The 21269-nt window shown below is 39.3% G+C and overlaps 1 protein-coding gene across 1 annotated transcript in view; it reads left to right on the plus strand.

Moving 5' to 3' along the window:
* The window catches only part of phf14 (PHD finger protein 14), a 126220-nt gene that overhangs the window by 68350 nt on the left and 36601 nt on the right, over positions 1-21269 (plus strand). The window contains exon 16 of the mRNA XM_084738502.1: positions 2735-2856. Coding sequence (XP_084594628.1) covers positions 2735-2856 — 122 coding nt within the window. The remainder of the gene's footprint in view (positions 1-2734; positions 2857-21269) is intronic.

Below are 21269 nucleotides of genomic sequence, written 5' to 3' on the forward strand. Positions count from 1 at the left end.
TCACATGGTAGGACGTGATTTCTCCCAGTTCCCCAGAATGGGTGACACATGATATCCACTGAGTAATAACTGATAGACAGTGTTAACCCAGGCTTCAGCACAACTGCAGTATGTCAACACTCCTGCCTATTTCTATAATCATATTCATATTCTTCTAGTTTTATCTCCTAAATGAGAACAAACACACAGTCAGTATCTTTTCCAGATGAGTGAATTTATGTAACCAGTTCCTGTTGGTCCAGTTTCTGTTGTTCCTTCATCAAAATCAGCATGTTAAACCCACCGGTTTCACCAGTATTGTTAATATAACTCCCTTATCAATTAGTGGTACCTTCACTTTTGCAGCACAGTCTCAGTTCCTTTGTTCCTTTGTTCTCTGTGTGAGTTCCAGGGATCATTGTGAGTCTGGGATACTGGCCCTTAAGAGGGTCGATTTGAGGTCGGTGTCATGCCGGTCCTGTCATAAATTGGCCAGTTGTCACTAAACGTTCCATAAATGTCCACCACGAGTCCCCACAAGCTGTTTATTGACCCAGAGGTCTTGTGAACAGGACAGGTAGGAGAGGTCCACTCAGTTCCCTGCTGCAGTGCGCAGTGACCGTGTGTGTCTTCCTCAAGTCATATTGCCATGCTGGGTTGCCAGGTTTGGTATCATCTTGACCAAAACCAAAACCTGTGCTCTTCAAATTTGTCTGGCAACCTTAGTACAGTGGTGTAAGTACTGGGCGGATGGATACATTGTATTAAAAAATAGTTCCACAACATAAATGGTTATGTTTACATTTCACTACATCTGCACACAGATCAAACAAACAAGATACAGTGTGTTAACTGGTGACCAGTAGAAGTGTTGGTGTAATTTTGAATTTGGAGAGAGGCTGTTTCCCCCTGTTACCAGTCTTTATGCTAAGCTAGGCTAACCACATCTTCCTCATGACTAACTTCACTATCAGTTCAACAGATATTTTGTTGTGGACTTGTCAGCTAGTCTAAAAGTAAGAAAACGCTCAGAAAACAGTCAAGGTTTATTAGTCAGTATGGTTAAACATTGTCAGAAAGTATTAAGTGTGTTAGAAGCCATTTGAAGCCGTTAATCACATTCTTATATAAACAAATCAAAACCAAATTTGTAAGAAAAAAATCTGAGATCAAAGTAGTAAATGTACAAGAAGAAAAAAAGAGTATTCACTGAAATTAAAGTTGTAAATTTGCAAAAGAAAAAAAAAAAAAAAAAAAAAAAAATCAGATTTTCTCTTGAGATAAATTTGCAATAAAAAAACAAGAAAAACTGAGTCAAAATTAAGCACCATTTATTAATCAATAAGGTTTAACACTGTCAAACAAAATTGTGTATTAGAAGCCATTTGAAGCTGTTAGTCACATTCATAAATGCTACTGGAATGTGTTTCACTTTGCACCATGCATTGTGAACATTGTGCATTATCCTAAAAGACATGACAACTTACTGAAATCATAATATAGCTGCCACACAATATGGCTACTGTTAGCAGTGCTAACACCAGCAGCCTGCTAACAGCCACATACCTGTGCTGAATGTGATCATATGTTGTTCCAGTCAAGTGGCCATATGTCAGACTTATTTCGATGTCAAAATACTGACGGACCACGCTGATTTTACCAGATCTTATCTGTCCCACTTTTCTGATTACAACAACATGGAGGCCACTTGGGCATTAGTGCAAGGAGAGGTGGGCCGCCTTTCTGCCGGGGCTGCAGCTGGTCATGACCCACTGGTGGGTCACAGGAAATTATATTTGAGTCACCAAATAAATACAAGACTATGGAGGAAATTCATTCATTCAGATTTAAAGTGTGTATATTGTTTTACTGATGAAAGGTAAAATGAGAGCCATTTTTGAATCAGGCTAAAATGTCCTATATGTTCTTCCTGATGAGAGGAAATAAAAATAATAAGATGGACTGTTAATTTAGCCTAAGTACATTTATTTCTCATTTATGAAATCTTTAAAATGTGTATGACTTCAATAAAAATTGTCTAGATAAGAGAAGGTGTTTCAGAAATGGCGGTAAAATGGTCAGAAATGTTTATTTATACAAAGATTAACATTATTCATTGTTAGGCCCTAAATTGGGTCACAATGTTTTGTCATTTTTAAAAAGTGGGTCCCCAGAAAAAAGTTTAGGAAACACCAATCAAGGCAAAAGTTAACTGGCACTGTACTTGAATATAATATCAATAATTAGTTTAACTGACTAGTAGCTCTGCTGCTGACTAGCGAGGGTAGAAATGTTTAATTGTTTAGCCGACTAATCGCTCCCATCTCTAGTTAACACAAATGAGACTGATATCACTCTTCTCATATCTGTCCCAAAAGAAGACAAAGGAAGTGTTGAGCTGCTCCTTACTTGAAGGATTTGAAAAGAGATCTGACCCAGAGAGGCTATGATGAGAACACTGAAGGCAACACACAGTGTGCTATGCTTATTCTCATTTGCCTACATTTTTTGTGTTTTTGTATAAATAATAAGTCAATATGAAACATGCAGTAATCACATTAACAACTGTAGACGTATTTGCAGAAATGTCAACTGTACATTCCACATTGGTCTCATCAGCAGTCAGTTTGATGAATTGTATTCAAGAAATAGTTTAGACCCCGTCTGTCACCACTTTAACATCCATTCCTCTTATATCCCGACCACCAACAAGTGCCCATACGGCTCTTGATTCTAATCAGCCGTGTTTCCATAGGAACCACTGCCACGGGAACGCCGACAACGCCAGTCTGCAATGCAGAAAAAACCCAAAGCCGACGACACGAGGACCGAGTGTACAACCTGCAAAGGCCCGGGCGACAACGAAAACCTCGTGAGGTGAGGGAACGTGTGTGTGTGTGGCTCTGAGAGGGAGCAGTGGGGTAGGATTATTAAACATGCTCTGTGTGTGTGTGTGTGTGTGTGTGTGTGTGTGTGTGTGTGTGTGTGTGTGTGTGTGTGTGTGTGTGTGTGTGTGTGTGTGTGTGTGTGTGTGTGTGTTGGTCTCGTGAGGCAGCCATATCCTCCTGATGATTAAAGTTCAGTCTTCATTAGGCTCTGGCCGCCTGGGCTCTGCAGAATGAGGGGGCTGAGGGTATCTTCTCCATAGGCCCCCTATATTGACCTGCCACATACATTTGCACAGTTCATTAAGGTGTAATGAATAGCACAATTTATTCAGCTCCTTTCCTGGGATTTCAGGTGTCAGGCATCTAATAACCAGGATTCTTCTTTGACATTGGAATTCTGTGAGAAAATAAAAAAGCAGATCACAGCAGGCACCTTGTCAGCACATTGTCATGTGATAAATGTCTTGCAAAAAAATCTGCTCCATTCTCATCACACCAGAATTCCCTTCATGAATTTCCCATTATTCCTCCAAAACTACCATTGCCTCATTGTAACTGGAACCAGTTTATGATGTTTTGAATTGTTTCGCTGAAACAGTTAAGTGCTAAACAATGCAACACTTCCACATCTTTGGATCAATAGAATGAAGCTTTGAAACAGGTTATATTGAAGACAGGGGTGACGACATGAACTTCCAAGATTAAAGTAGTAAATTTACACGAAAAAAACGATATTCACAGAGATTAAAGTGGTAAATTTTAGAGAGAGAAAAAATTCACTGAGATTTAAGTGGTAAATTTTAGAGAAAAAATAATGTTCACAGAGATTAAAGTAGTAAATTTATAAGGAAAAAGGAATATTCACTGAAATTAAGCAGTAAATTTGCAAGAAAAAATGAATATTCACTGACATTAAAGTGGTAAAAATGCGAGAAAAGAAAAAAATTCACTGAGATTAAAGTGGTAAATTTGCAAGAAAAAAAAGATATTCACTGAGATTAAAGTGGAAAATTGACAAGAAAATAAAAAAAATCACTGACATTTAAGTTGTTAATATATGAGGAAAAAAATAAAATTCACTGAGATTAAAGTGGTACATTTTAGAGAAAAAAAAATGAAAATATTCACTGAGAGTAAGTTCATAAATTTGTGTTAAAAATAATGAGTTTTATGTCAAGGCCAAGATAATTTGTCTTAAAGTGAACACAGTAAACAACGTGTAGCTGATGCAAAATTGTTGTAAACTGTTGTTAATAACTGAGAAACATAATTTATCCTGGCGTTTAAAAAAAAATGTTTTTTATGATAACAGGGTTTTTTTTTTCTTGCACATTTCTGACTTTATAAATTCAAAGAAAGTTTTTTCTTATAAATTCACCACTTGAATCTAAGAGAGTTTTTTTTTGTAAATGTACAACTTTAATATCAGAAATTGAGTTTCTGTAAATATTTTCTCCCTCTCCCAGCTCCATCTTTTTTTTTTTTTTTTTTTTTTTTTTTTGATGCTGTTGTAACTTAAAGTGGCACTAATATGCCATCATAGACTGGCATTCATTTAAAATGTTAAAATTTTTAATCATGTTTTATCATTTTAACAGAACATGTCTGTATCATTTCTTTCTTTCCTTCACATCTGCTCGTGCTTTAATTTGCTGTTGATGCAAACGTCCACACTTCTTCCTTAAATTCAGAGTAATGTACATTCAGTACAAGTACAACCAGTCATGCTGTACTCACCATCACTCTGCTGAGCATGGAGAGAAATACAACACTCACTTTCTTATTTCCAACTGATTCTACAGAGCAGTTTCTCCAATAGCTGTTCAACTGCTGTCAATGAAACTCAGCACTTCTGCACAGATGTTTCACATTCCAGCAGTTTAAAGAGTTTTGTATCTCCAGAGATTAAACAATTCATCAATCAGCAAAAAACAAAGCACCAACTACTGAAATAATTGTTTAAAATCATTTAAGTCATTCTCAACATGTGAAAATGTTACTTTGGGCTCTAGAAAAATTATGACTATTTCCGGAGGTATTAAAAGCCAATCAATTGATCAGACAAATTAATCAATAATGTTTGAAGCTCTAACTCAGTCCCTCCAGGAAGGTGCGATGTTGCAATCGCAACAATTAACACAAATTTAACCAAGCAATTTTTCCGCAAAGTTGACCAACCTTCATTGCTTCCTGTGAGTTCTAATAATTGATTTGTTTGGTTTTTGTCAATGTTATTGATATTTATCAATGCTCTGTGCACTTTTATTGATGTCAAAAAGATTTTGCTTCTTTGTGGAATACCTCCAGGTGCATCGTCTTCATCTACAAATAAAACATTTTGTTAGAGTTTTTGTAATCCTGAGCTTTTTGGTGACGTTACTTAGAACACTTAGAGTAGATTGCAGTTTTTGTTCTCGCTGAAACAGGTTGCCTTTGATTTCCATAAATATAAAAAAAATCAAATTTTCACATGCTCCTGCAATTTTATTGCAAAAAAAATGTCTAAAAAACAGAACAACATGCAATTTTTTTTGGAAAAGTTGCCATGAAATCAGGTGTTTTAGGCCACATCAATCCCAAAAACAGTCTGTGAAATCTTGGAGGGACTGGTAAATCCCTCCCTTTCATTGTAGGCTTTTAATGTAATAACTGTGCAGGAAGTGTTGTGTGCCATTGACTTTGCCTTTTTTAAAGCCAGAAAAAAAACAGGTAGAAGCACTTGGAATTATGTTGTGAATGTATTCCTGTTTAAAAGAGCAGCAGAGTGGTGAGTATACACATGAGACTGTCAAAATGTACAATATGCTGAAAATATGATGCAAGGTAGGTCATTTCAACAGCCACGATACCCGCACTCTTTCTTTTACTCACCCAGCAACTCACCTTTATTTGTCCATGCAGGCTTATTATTTGCATATTGGCTTTTTATTTGAGAATGTTCTTTTTTAATGTATTTTCTTTTGCACTAGTTAACACAGCGGTGTGTGTAGAGAGGAAGCATCAACAAATTGTTGCAGTGACATCATGTACTGCTTCTAAAAATGATACTATGTCCATTGCAAGAGCAGTACCATGGAAAAAAAGATGAAAGAAAAAGCTGAACACTTGAATATCAAAGTGTTTGTGTTGTATTTGCGGCAGTGTTTAAGTTGTGAGGGTTGCTGCTCGGGGGTGTGAGGTGTGCTGCCCTGACTCTTTCTATCTTTGCATTGCACAGGTTGTGAGAGCCGGGGCAGCCACCTCACCTCCCATAAAAACTGGGGACAGATGACCGTTGGCTTAGAGACAGAGAGAGGCAGATTGAGGCGTTTGAAGAAGTCAGGCTGAAGAACGAGACCGTCATGGTGACCCCACAGCCACCTCTGATCCAAACTGGACCAACAACTTGAAAATTGAGCAGGACTGTCTAAATCTAAAACAAGGAGCATAAATGTTTTGGTTAATGTTGGAATCTTAACTGTTTTAACATTCTACAAGTAACTTGGTTGATTCTTTTTGTGACCAGCTGTGGCTTCAGTTGCATCTATGCAATTGTCTGCATCTACAAAGTTTTGACCAAGATGAAGTTCTACATGTATTTGTACAAGTTATGTCAACCTGTCTTGTGCTACGTAGGTAGCATGAAACACAAATAAGTATAACTGAAGAGCTTACCATCGAGCCAAATGATGGGAACAACTGCTCCGCATTCAATTTGTAAAGATCCCATGAAATGGTGTATTTACTTTCTTAATATGATGTATTTCCTTTAGAAACAGGAAGTTAGACTGGGAGCGATCAGTCAGCTATGAAGTGGAATTCAGTTTGATTTGATAAGACATCTTTTTTATGATAACAGTATACCCACTATTGAATTATAAAGACCACTGAAAATGCACTGTTTTCCAATGAAGAATAAGAAGCTTTTCTCAAGCGATGTTGAGTGTAATAAGTTTGTCCAAAGCTTATTAGTGTTCATAACTGCTCACATGGCAGCTGATCTTCCCTCTGTAGGAAAGCAGTGGAAGATTCTTGACTGTGATCGTTTTGCTCACAGTGAGGAAGCACAGTGAAAAACTCAGATTTTTGGGTAACGCTTTCTATGACGCCACATTATAAACATGCATAAACATAAACATGTTCTACTGTGCTTATAGCAATTTAAAAGTCTATTTATAAGCACTCAGTTATTTATGTTTCCTAACTGTAATTATAACACATATAATGCTTATTATGACACTCATGTCTATAAAAGCATTATAAACATACTTTTGTCTTTTACTGTGCTTATAGCAATTTATAATTATAGTTATAAACACTCAAATATTCATAATGCTTCCTAACTATATTGACAACACATATGCTTCATAACAGTAATTATAACATATTATAATGCCCATGTCTATAATGCATTATTCTGTGCTAATATTAATGTAGAAATGTACTTCTGAGGACTCATAAATATTAATAATGCTTCACGCTACAGTAATCATAACATGTTTTAAAGTACTTTATAATAACTTCTAAAGTCAAGTATCATAGTACTTATTAATCGCTGCTCACCCTCTGGCAACATTCATAGCGTATTATAATCCTCAGTTTTTGGTTATGATGTGTTACAATATGTTTGAAAAAAAATTCACTATGATCCTTGCGCCAAAATTTGTCAGACAGTGACCAGTAGTTATAAAGTATTCTGATACTTGACCTTACAATTCAGTTTATGCTTTATGAAGTTTTATGGTAATCATTATAAATCATTATACATTTTTATGAGTGTATAACGCATGGCAAGTTGTGTTTATAATGCATTATAGACATGGGCATCATATTGTGTTATGATTATTGTTGTAAAGCATTATGAAGTGTGTATAACTAACTATAACTAATTATACATTGGTAGAATAACAGTGTAACACAATATATGTGCTTATATTAATTATAGACATGGGTGTAATAATGTGTTATGATTGTTATAAAGGATTGAGTATTTATGAGTGCTTATGACTATCATTATACAATGCTATAAGCACAGTATAATGCATTAAAAGTATATTTATGATGCATTATAAACATGGGCATCATACTTTGTTATAGTTATTGCAATAAATAATTACAAATATTTATGAGTGCTCATAACTATATAGGCTGCTGTAAGCACAGTATAAAGCACTGTGTTTGTAATGCATTATAGATGTGAGTATCATACCATGTTATTATTATTGTTATTGTTGTCATTATAACCTAAATTATACATTTCTATAAGGACAGTATATTGCATTATGAATGTGTTTATAATGCATTATAGACATGGAGGTTATAGAAAGTGTTACTCCTTTTTACATTGTCTGACTGAGGGCTCTGTCCTGATTAATTCCAGTCGATGCCTCGCGGTGTTCACCTGCTTCCAACGTGTGATCAACATAGTTTCATTGGTACCAGGCTGCTGCTGTGCACTTTGACCTCTCTATGACTTCTCATCAGTATTATGGACTGAAGTCATCTGCCACTAAAACAATCTGAGCATTTCAGTGTGAATTTGGTTCTTTGCAGACGCACTTGGACGCAGGCTTTCCCAGACTTGAGTGTTGTGTTGTGTTTTCTCAGTAAACGGAGGACCAGAGTAAAGAAGAGTCAGTGTTGTGTATAGAGAAGCCGACTGTTTCTTGTGTATCGAGTGTAGCAGTAAAGTAATGCTACCATCCAAGCATCTGTAGTAGAAAACAAACTAGTGTAGTTAGCGGTAATAGCACTTAAATATTAGTCCAAATGTCTCTCTCGTGTCTTCAGGCATTTAGAAGTCTTCCTCTGTCTCCATATCTTGAAGTGACAGTTAAACTGACACGTCCTCAGAAAGAAGCCCAGCTTTGTCTCCACGTCCCTGGTGGCCCATAGTCAGTGCTGTCAAAACAACAGCTGCTTGCTGCTCTGTCAGGGCTCATGACAAGTGTCACATCCTGCCCTCATATGTCACTCTGGTGCCTATCCAGGGCCCTATATGCATGCTTTTGGGAGCAGTCATACCCGTGCAGTTTACTGCTTTTTGTCTCTCTGGGGTGTGTCCAGAAACACCACCATGCTGGGTTTGTCTTCAGAGATGAGATCTCAGTGACTCCTGAGCAGTCTTCTCCCATCACTCATACTCTGTCCGTCTCAGAGACTATGTCACTTCTACAATGCATGGCTTTATCTATTTACTCACATCTGTACAGTAATTTAAAGCTGAAAATAAGTGATGTGGTCGTGTAGAATTTGAATGCCAGGTAGCTCTATAGTGTGACCATGTGTACAGTATTTATTGAAGAGGCCAAACATACATGTCTTTTCTTTTCGTGCCTACATACTTGATTATATATCATAAGCTTGTGTTGTGAGCAGAGTTCAACTCTGACGTAGTCTTAAAGTGACTACCATATTTTCTTTTAATTGCCAAACATTTGTTTACAGACTTGCTTTGAAGGGATTATTTCTTATTAATGGTGTACTGTATACTGTATTACTGTGATACTGTATGAAGTAAGAATGTGAATGTTGCTGCTGTTGTGTATGTGAAGTGTCTCAGCCTCTGGCCTATAGCTCTTGAAAATTAAGCGGAGCTTTAATAAACTCTTGACTTTTTCACCTTATTGCCGCAGTGATAAATGAGTGTCAGCCAGCTAATTAATTGTTCTAAAGGTGCGGCAGCGGCGGTCCGTTTGTGCGTGTAATGCCCTCTGTCATCTATGATTTATCACCTGGGAAGTGGCCTTCTTGTTGGGGGGTGGGGGGGTGCGGCTCAGACGAAATGTTGCTTCTCAGCCCACATACAGTACAGCTGAGACGGATCTGCTGGATTCTCTCTCTGCAGCAACTGACACGCTTTGATCAGCAGAGACTTTTTTAAAAAACTGTGTCTACGCAGTATTGTAGCTGCTGATTGCCAATATCTTGACCTTTACTTCTAGCCATTTTCGTGCCTAAGCAGATAGAATTTCTTAAAGCTGACAACCCACAGACCACCAAGTATTTAATCAAGTAAACACTTTCATACACATCATATTAGAGTTGAACGCTGATTTGTAATAAAAGTCAAAAACATATGAAAATATGTGATGTATTTTGCTGTACTGAAGCATAAATTGACCATGATATGTTGAAAAACTGTCATCTTCAACAACAAGACTACAGCTAGCATGTCACAGGCTGGAATACCAGTTTTCATTCTCCCATTTCATGTGAAATAGAGTTATAATTAATGCCGAATGTTTGCTGAATGAGTAAGTGGCTGTCTAGGGATTGTACAGAAACTATTAATAATGTTGTAGAAGAGTGTGTATTTCCGAAGCTGTGGGCTCCTTTACAATGACAGACAACTAGAGCTTGAGATTTGTGCTCAGACCCGACCGGACCCAACGGGTTTGGGTCGGGTCAAGCATATTTCCTACATATTTCATTGGCTTACGTCAGGTTTGGCCTATACTACAATTATTTTATTATTATTTTTATTATTATCAGTGGTAATACTAGTATTAATTTTTTTCTAATTTTTCTCCCCAGTTTTGTCGTTGTCAATTCAGATTCCCCCCATGTATTGTCCATGTCACTGCCAACTAATACTGTTTGGTACATAGAGGGAAGCTTGTTGAGAAAAATGTTGGGTTGTAATTGTGTTTGAGCAGGAATATGCTAATGAGGGCCAGGTTCGGATTGGTTTTAGACAGAAATTTGTCGGGCTTGAGCCTTTTCAGGCTCAACTTTTCAGGGCCAGTTAAACTTCTTCAGACTGGCAGTCATAAACAGCTGATCAAACTAACAGTGTAGGACTCGGCGTTGCTTGTCATTGTCTAGTTGTAATGTTCCTGAGTTTGGTGCTGGACAAGAGTGTCAAGCCGCGTCCAAAATATAAATGACTCATCCTCTGGAGACTATGACTATGGTCAATAAGTTTAATTTGAGCCTGGCACATAGATTTTGATCAGACCTCGACAGATACTAGAGTTTTTAAGCCAAAACCATAATTTATATTTGAGAGTCTAGATAGGATAATGACATTTTGGCCTAGATTAGTATTTTTACTTACTTAAACACACATTTTTGATAAAGATCCTTTAAATTTGGTTGCTTAAAGAATTTTTGTAAACACAAATTTTAGTCAATGCTCTGTGGTGGATATATGACATAATGGAGATGTTTTTAAAAACTCAAACGTACAGTATTTCTGTAGAGCAGTGAGTGCTTTATGGACAGGCCAAGGGTGCCACATGGCAGTAGTTGAGCTTACTGGCCTTGGAAAAAGCATTTGACAAAAAAATCCTTTGCACAAGATCCTCTTATTGAAAGTAAGTCATATTTTGTGGCCTTGATCAGAGGATTAACTTGTTTGCTCAGTTACTTTTTTGGTTCTTCATTACAAGAGAAGACTCAGTCTACTGATGAAAGCCACAGGATGTAGCTGAAAGCCCAGGGAAATTTCCCACAAGCTGATTACGCTAAGAACTTTTCATCAAATTATGAGTATTTTGCTGCGGTTTTTGACTGATGCTGCTGTCCACAGATTTTGTAATATACATCCAACGGAAGGTACTGCAGGTGGATGTTCAGCCTTTGTTCTTGTGGGAGACAGAAAGAGAGACATTTTGGGTTTCCGACGTGGTGGCATCTCCGTGAGATGGAACCAACTCACCGTGGCGAACTGTAGCTGCCCCAATCCCTCATCCTCGACCCCTGGGGTCCGTGGGGACCTAAAGGCAGTCGGCAAAACCAGAGATCAGCTCGGCTACAGCTGGTTTCTGGTTTGGGGGGATGAGACTGAGGGCCGGGAGGCGCAGGAAGGGGAGGGGCTGAGGGATAAAGAGAGAGAAAAGCTAGCAGGGAGGTTCTGGAAAGCAGTAACCTTTCCGATGATGAGTGCGTTTCCCATTACTGCTCTGACACCGGATCCGGGGAGATGATTTAATGGCGGCATTTTGTTTTTGCTGACTTCACCCTTTTTCCCCCCTATTAAAACAGAAAACACAAGAGCTGGGACTGGGGCTGTGTGGGAAGTGTGGCCAAGCAGCTAAAATCTATTACTCCTCAACTCCTTCCCCCGTCTCTTTATCCCACTGATTCCGCCTCAGTGTGGGTGCGCTCAAATGCTTCCTGAGGTGCACGCTCTCCCGTCTCCTCCTCCTTAACTGCTTCTCTCTTATCATCTTTCCACTGCACTGTGTCGCTTCCTAACCCATTTTTTAATCATTACACACCGAATATGAACCACAGAGCCCTCTGGATGCCTTATATCTTAATTGATTACTTTGTCATAAGCTTGTTTTAATAGAGTTGCAGTGCACTGCAAGCTGTTTGTATCTCTAGTGGGATTTATGTGGCGAGGTACCGGTAGAGTAGACTTGAGTTTCCGGCCTGGTCAGACGCATCAAGGCTCCAGTTTGTCCTGCAGAGGTGAGGGCAGAGACCTGCTGCTGGAATCAGTTTTTCTCCAGGGTTGTACTCAGTTCACTGGGGCCCCCTGCTGGAAAATTTCAGCAACATCCGAGACATCCAAAGCACCGGGTTAGAGCTTCCTTTCCATCCCAGCTGTGAATGAGTTGTGTCCAGACGAGCTAATAAAGGCAGCCGCTCTCACTCGACTTTCTCCATAGGTGCGACTTCAGCAGACCATTCATTACTTCCCCCTCTTGTAAAACAATGGCTCTTTTATAATGTTGCAATGACCCAACAGTAAATCAAAAAAAGTAGGAGGCTCACAAAGTCCAATAATCCACTCCTTTCTATGGAAAGACACCAGCGCACTTTGTCATGGATGAGAGTCAATGCCTGAGCGCTTTGTGTCATATTGATTTCTGTCACGTGGCCACTCCCAAGATAATTGCATTGCCCACTTGTGATAAATTCACTGCCTTGTTTCAGTCACTTGGGCTCAGACACTGGGGCTGGCAGAGAGAAAAGAAGTTTTCGAGGCCACAAACCCACTATCGATACATGGACCCATGACTGTGGACACAAAGCAGTCGGGAAGCAACAAGCATCAATAACCCTGCAGGTTCTGTCTCATCATTAAGGTGATTCGGCTCAGTGCTTCATGTCTGTGTTTTGGATTCTTGTCTTTGTTTTTGTCACCTGGTCTGCTTTTGATAAGGAAAAGTGAACATGGCAGCTTTTTATATAACTTCTCCTCAAGGGGTTCAGACACAGAGAAGCTGACTATACCCTAAACAAGCTGACAACAGTTACTCACATTTAACTGACATACTTTAAGCAAGACTGTCATTTTTAAAAGAATATGTTCTTTCTCTCCCAAATGAAAAGATGAATTCAAGAGAAAACTCCACTGCTCAGTTCAAAACACTCAAGGATTTTATAACTACAGCCCTACTTAAGACAGACGGATGGATGGATTACAGAATGGGTCTACTGGGCACAGCTTCAGGGGGCCCACTGGGCCTCACCTGCAAAATGTTACTCAAAGAGACAATAAGTTCAGTGATCACAAAAGACACAAAATAACCATAGAGAGATGCAAAACCACCACAAAGACACAAATAACCACAAGGAGACAGACCACAAAGAGACAAATTATGACCACAAAGACACGCATAAGGACCACAGAGACATAACAGACACAAAGAGACACACAATGAACACAAAAAGACACCTAATGACCACAAAGAGACATGAAATGACCTCAAAGAGACAAATAATATTGATGAATCTGTCAATCATTTTCTTTATTAATCCTTAATTAGATGTTTGGTTCAAAAAATGCTGGAAACCAGTTTTAAAAAACTGTTGTTCATTGTTTACCAAAGCCCAAAGTGACGTCCTCCTCAGATGTCCTGTTTTGTCCACAACCCAAATATATTCAGTTTACTGTTAGAGAGGAGGAAAGAAACTAGAAAATATTCACATCTGATAAGTTGAAATCAATACAATAAACCAATTCTCAAACTAGTCGCCAATTAATTTAATAATTGACAACTAATCAATTAAACAACCAATAATTGCAGCACTGATATTGACAGTTTCACACTGATGAAATAAATTAATGGGTAAAACGTAGAAATGATCTTACTTAACAGATTTAATGTGTAAAATTCTGTTAGACATCATTGGTAGTTATTAAAGTCAGAATACACACTGCTTTTAATAGAAAAGGTTATTCTATTGGACGCTACAACACAAAACCCCTGAGCCTTAATATAGAAATCATTTAACTCCAGTTTCTAACTAGAAATCACTCATAAAAGTAATCAGATCCGTCAGGAAATCAGTAAGATTTGTTGCTTCCCTCTGCTTTGACATGGTCATGTCACTTATCTTGAATTATCTCACTAGTCTAAAGAGTTCTCATTTACACATACAAGTGACTCAATCTAATATTGTGTCATGTCTGTCCTCATCAGTGTGATTTAATGTAGCTGTGGTGATACGTCACTGAATATTCCTGCAGGCTGTGTGGATAAATGGAGGCTGTGTGTGGAGTAACAGTCCCTCCTCTTTACGAGAGCCGGACAGAAATGTGACAGCGGTCATGAACAGGTGGACAAGATCAAACGAAGCCAGCTCAGAATTGCGGTCCATCAGCTCCGCTTGGCGGGGACAGGTCCCGGGGTGACACCGGAGGGGGAGGAGGGGAACTGAGAACTTCACACAGAGATTAAATACCAGATGAAAGTGGACACAAATCGGCAACCGAGAGCAACACGTGTAGCAGACAAAAGCAATCAATCACGTCCCCTCCACCACCTCACCTCCAATAAGATTACATCAATCAATAACCTCTCTTATGAGTGATTGGATTTTGTCTGCTTCCAAAGTACAAGGGAGGGGGAGGGGGGCTGCTCAATTTTCCCAATGATTAAAGCAGGGCCAAATTGCTTTGATAACATCAAGGACCTTGCTGTGGCTGGGTGTGTAAGGGCAGTATTGGGAGCAGATAGGCTGCTGGTAGCAGGTGGCTCAGACAGTGAAGAGACCGAACACTGGCTACATTACGTAGATCGGCCGGTGAGGGTCTAAGTTCACCAGCCTCCGATGCCCAGTGCTGCTAATATTCAACTTTTATGGATCAAACGGCAGCCAGAGGCATCTGTTTCCTCTCCACCTGCATGGTTAACCAGCTGGCTAGAAGACCAGACTGTAGGAAAACGTGGACAGTGTGTCTGTGATGAGTTTCTGAATGGATGTTTTAATGATAGACATTGTGGTCACCTTGGCATTCAGTAAAGCCAGAGAATCCAAATTTTGGCAAAGGGGGTACTAGATGGAAGTAAGGTAGGCCAAGCAAGCAGTAACCACTACATCTGTAGGGGTTTTTACACTGCATATCTTTAACTCTGGGCTAAGAGTTAACTTAGCCCCTTTTCACACACAGCCAGGGTTAAGTTAAACACAGGGCTATATGATTCACACTGTACTGCTATTAGCTCTTGGTTACATGTCTGTTGGTACACCAACCAATGTGAACATTTTAGAATATTTCGCGCCTGCTCTGCTCTTTTAGCCTGGTTTCACACTGGCACTTTGTAGCCCTGTGTTTAGTCGATTTTCAGGGGATGACTCCACAAACTCTGCTCTGGGGCAGGGCCAGCAAGCCAAGGCTGAAGTTGGGGTTAGCCCTCTTTGGAATGTTCCAGGGCTGTGCGAGTGTGAAAGCTTTCTCAGCCTAAGGCTAATAGCTCCCTTAACATGAGATCAAGTGCAATGTGAAAAGCCCAATCCATCAGCGTACTCACCAGCCCTCCCATTTTTCTCCTGGGAGTTGGTCACTGGTCACTGGTCACTCTCCCTATTTCCTCCAAGGACCACAATTTTTCCGTGTTTTCTTGATTTCTCACAAATTTGTATACCTTTCCATTATCACAACCTGTTTCTGACACAGTGCAGCATCTATAAGCCCTACACGACTCCAGAAGTCTTCTGTGTCCACCCTGACAGCAGTGCAGCTACACCAAATCAGACTCTTAAGCAAAGTTTTAAAGGAAAGTTGCATGCATTTTGCAAAATCTATTGTCAATTTTATTTCAGGGGCAGGGCAAAAAATAAATGCATGAAAGAAAACTGATGAATGCTGATGCCAGATATTTGTGCAAGTTCAGGACAGAGTAACAAATTATTCTGTATTCTGTCCAGAGAATTAAAAGTGAAATCAATGTTGTTGCAGTGTTCTTAGTATTTTGTTATTTTCATAAAAGCAACAAAATGTAATGTTTTTGCATCAAAATCCTTTCTATTTTTGACCCCTCAAGGCTGACAAGTATGATGATTGCATTGACAGGTGTGGACACCAGGGACATGTATAGACATGTTTATACTACTTTCTGCTGTCAGCTTGACATTACCACAAATGGTATTGTGTAGCTTGTTGTAGTGTGGTGACCTTGTGCACAACTCCATGCAGCTTTATATTGAGTTTCAGCTGTTTAGCTGTCTTTCAGCAGTTCATGTCAGCAAATCCTATGAACACCTACTGTACACTACCTGTTCAGAATAAAATTATAGACAGACATGCAGACTGATGTTAACAACTAGCAGGTGAACATGGTGGAGCATTAAGCAGCTAAAAGGCCAGATATTGTTCTCAGGAGTTGGAGGTGGAGACCAAAAACAGAGCTAAAAGATTGTAAAAACTAACCAGATTGTAGCACAGAAAATGTAATTTGCACATCCTCACCTAATAGTTGAAACTGGTGACTGAGTGACTACTTGCACAGCTAGTTGGCAAGCTACTGTGGCTGGCAAGCTCATCTGTAGCATCATAGCCATCTACGTACCAACTAGTGAGTGAGAGAGATGTATTTAATTCAAGTCAGTTTTATTTGTATAGCCTGAAATCATAACAGAAGTTATCTCAGGCCACTTTTCAGAGCAGGACTAGACCATTTTCTTTCACACCATGAGCAAACACTATGTAACAGTGACGAGGAAAAAAACAGCAATCTGGTCTATTTCGAGGCTAATAAATCACACTGTATCGGAACATGCATCCTATGAAGCAAACCTATGCAACTTTTGCAGAGGCAGCAGTCACCTTAACCCTGAACCAACCTTGTCACCATGGGCATGAGATACTGGTAAATGGTCAAAAGCAGCAAATAGTAGCAAGTTGAGAAGAGAAATCAGCAAAACTTGCACAGATTTGCCTATAATGCCCAGGCAGTATCGGAAGCATTTTCCAATACTGGTATCAGTATCAGAACAAACCTAGTGATAACCACATTGTCACCATCAACTCCTGTTTTGTGGTATTAGCTAGGATGACACAGCTAATATGATGAAAGCTCCTTGGATTGCTTCCCTTCAAAAGGAAGCGCTGTCAAGATGTTTTGCTGTTGGTCAAAGCAAAGTATTGCACCTAAGTTTACCAAAGTTGACTTCTTCTGAAAGCTGTTTGCATTTACTTAGAACTCATGAGCAGTTCATGTGATTGAATACAATCTATTTCTGTCATAGACGGGCCTTTACAGCAGTGGACTGTTGTTTTTGTGGACTTGTGTTGGTCAGCTCCTGGTGTGAATGTGAAGAACCGTCCAAATTTGAAGCTCAACTTTGCTGAAAAAGACAATGGAGTTTATCCCAGCTGTCATGGATAAATTAAGATTAAAAACCGCATTATCTCACACACACACACACACACACACACACACACACACACACAGAGAGAGAAAACCATGCGCCTGCATCAGTGAGCGCTGCTTTTATTCAAAGATCTTCCCCACGATACACAACAAACATTACAAAGGGTTCATTAAGGTAAAGTAATTAGGGCAGCATGTGTGCAGTCGTCACAGTCTTGCTAAATAAAAAGAGCCCTCCTGTGATTTTGGAAGGTCTTCAAGAGTCTCCAGCAGCGAAACTGAAGAGTTTGCTCCTTCCTCTTCGCCTTAGTTGGAGATTCATGTGAAATCAATTGGCGGTTTGTGTGCAACAAAAGGAGTGTGCTCATTAGTGGAGCACACACACTTTGGTCATTTGTCTTCTATTCACTAGGTGGCCAGAGGGCACTTTAAATTCCCATCGTTTCCTAGGCAGATATGCCTGCTCAGCCCGTCCAAGAGTCTCTGCTGTGTGTGTGGGTGTGTGTGTGTGTGCGAGTGAGAGAGAGAGATCCACCTGCCTCGGCATATTTGTGCTAATGTGCAGCAGCTGTTAGCTTATGCCCCTACAACTCATAAGATGCCAATTATCTATGCCAATTAAATTTCTACTCTGATTTGAGTAAATCTACCACGCTTAATGTGTAAACACTACAGGTGTATTATTAGACCTGTTTCACAGCTTTTCTTAGTCTACTGCCAGAGGGCTGCCTTCCATCACAACATGCTTACCCGTGTTAGAGTTTGGCCCTTTCACACACTAACTGGAGGTTGAGTCTCCACTTCAGCTGACTGCTGATAGGATCATTCTGCTTTATTACGACTCAAGTCTTAATTTTCCTTGTTTGTGCTTGGCAAACATTCCTCAGGATAACAAGTCACAAAGTTAATTGCTGACATCTGGGATCACGGTCACATTGGCTGCGTTTACATGCGTACTAGTTTTCCACTAAAAATCAGATTACGGCAATATTCTGACATTGATACAGGCCGTGTAAACAGCATATTCCTGTTAGATATTCTGAATCAGGCCTTATTCTGAATGGAGCATATTCTGATTAAAGGGATAATTCACCCAAAAATGAAAATGTAGTCATTATATACTCACAGGAAAACAGTGTTGCAGAATCTCCAAAACAGTGGAAGTGAATGGTAAGCAGATTTCAAACGTTAAAAGGGGGGGGGGGGTACAACATAAAATGCCTCCATACTGCTCATCTGGTGTAATCCAAGTCTCCTAAACAACACACACACACACACACACACACACACACACACACACACACAGTTCAGACAGTGTGCACATGAACGTGGCTCCAAGCTAAGGATCTACAGTGAAGATTCAGGCTAAAAACATGGTGTAAATACCATTTTTTTAGTCAACTTGGCATGTCGGGGCTTTAGGAGACTTGGATTACACCAGACGAGCAGTATGGAGGCACTTAATGTTTTTATTTTGTTGTATGTGGTTTTGGTTTTGACATCGGCTGTCATAAGACCATTATAGTTGAATGAATAGTTTGTACTGTTTGGACTTGTCATAAGAATGTTATAAGGCCACTTTGACAGTAGTCCAACTGCTGCTAACTACAGCTGCCATCAGCTAGTTAGCTCAGTTAGCCGTGCAGCTAGTCATCCTAGTGTCTGACTCAGTACCAGGAGCCAAAGCCAGCAAGAAAACCACCTTGGCTCTGTGTTCCCTGTTCAGTTCCAGTCCAGCCATGTTCATGGAGGATCATGAGAACATTTAAATAAGAAAAATGTACTGTTGTTTCGCTCACAGATATGGCCATATACAAGCTTGTCACTCCTCCATGTTCAGGCTGGAGGAGTTATCAGTGTTCTCTGTGGAACGTCAGCCTCTTTTCACATTTTGCCTCAGTCAAAGCCCGAGCCAGAGTTGTCATCCACTGTATTGCTTTTGTCTGTAGAGCCATCAGATCTGATAGCATCAACCTGCCTAATGCCTTTCAGCTCACACGTCCAACACAAAGCTTGGCTTCACTGTTGAGGACTAGTAATTGATATCCAAACACTGGCTGCCACAAATCATGCTCAGGCAGCTTCTTGGACTGAGTGTGTAATGTGATTTCATGATATTCATCCTGAAACCACAGCATGAAAAGGCCGAACAATCCCAACAAAATGAAACAGAATCAGTGTGGAGGAGCAGCGATGATATCTCAATACATCCTGTTCATTTTATCGACTGAGACGAGGCATCTGCGTTTATTACAAGGTGGCTGTACTGAGTAATGTGTTATAAGTTGGACAGAAATCATTGGACATGATGCAATTTAAATAAAATATCACATCAAATCAAGAGCTGATGTTGGACATGCAATAAAATACACGAACAGGACGAGTGTATCTGAACCAGGATAGACTGACCTGTGACTGTAGCACAAAGAGAGACGACTTTTCTTTTAATCATTTATGAGGCTGACTGCCCTTCAACAAGCCCCTGCCTGGTAAACACACACACACACACACACACACACACACACACACACACACACACACACACACACACGCACACTCCACAATTAGAGCCAATTATGTCCGAATCAATGAAGGAGATTCACATTCTCCAATGAAAATCTGATAACAGTTTAACAGCCAGGGAGGTCAACCTGAACCCTCTCTATTCGTCTCCATTACTGCGGGAAGGAGGACAGCGTGAGGGGTCTGAAGTCTGAGGACTGCACTGACCAGAGCAACTAATGTTAACATCACCTCTCCAAACATAAATCAAGCCAGGATGGGACTTAAGAGTGGACATGCAGTACAAAGAAAGAATAAATAGCACTTCACATGAGTGCATTTATTTTATAACTCGGTAAAACGGTAAATAATTTATCCTCTCTGAAGCCTAACTCCACATTTTAGTGTAATAAAACTTCAGAACTGAACAATAAACAATTTTTGAAATGTGTTGATGAATGGTTCTGTCTGTCAGTCCACCACTTCAACAACTGCTGGATGACAGACATTTATGTTCCTCTCAGACAGGACTGTACAATATAACCATAATCTCATATCCCATGTTAGGCATTTTCTATTACATTTTAGATCCAAGTAACAAAATAAATAGTTTATATGAAATAACCACCTTAAAAGGCCTGCCTTTTATTACATTGTAAATTATGTACTCAACAAATCAATGGTAGTTATTCATATTTGATTATGTTTATCCTTTTATTTAAAGGCTCTGGGCAAATTTTCAGTTTAGCATGCACACAATATAAACAGGTGAACTGAAAATGCTTTCTAACTATAGTTGCAAACAAAATAAAATATAGGCCTAAAAAGTAAAGGTAAAATATTAAAAAAATCAAAACCAAGCATATAACATTAACAGCACAGTACATTGTTTGAATTGTTGCAGTGAACAAAAATAAATAGCCTAACATAAAGACTGGTATATTAATACCAAATGAAACATGGAACACTTTCAAGTGCAACTATAGCAGCAAAATAAGGTTAAAATATAGAAGGTAAATAAACTGTTCCTTCAAGATTCTAGCATTATGTGAAAACAACCAAAGTGCTGCAAACAAAATCTATAATAAGCTCATTCTGTAAAACAGTTAATGTTTGGCAAGTTTGCTGCCGCCTGTACAGAGAGCAAAATCTGAGCTTTTTTTTCCTTATGTGTTTAGTTTAATTTATTTAATATATAGAAGGACAGCACTGATCATTTACATGAAATGAAAACATGTTTGCATCACATTTAGCAAGATGCTAATTTCCATCTGTTGCAGACACAATAAATAGAATTCAAAGGTTAATACAGAATACAGCACATGGATAATAAAAAACAGTAGGTGCACACTGCATAGTACAAAAT

The sequence above is a fragment of the Lutjanus erythropterus genome, chromosome 16 (genome assembly GCF_056507025.1).
Source record: "Lutjanus erythropterus isolate fLutEry1 chromosome 16, fLutEry1.hap2, whole genome shotgun sequence".
NCBI lineage: Eukaryota > Metazoa > Chordata > Actinopteri > Lutjaniformes > Lutjanidae > Lutjanus > Lutjanus erythropterus.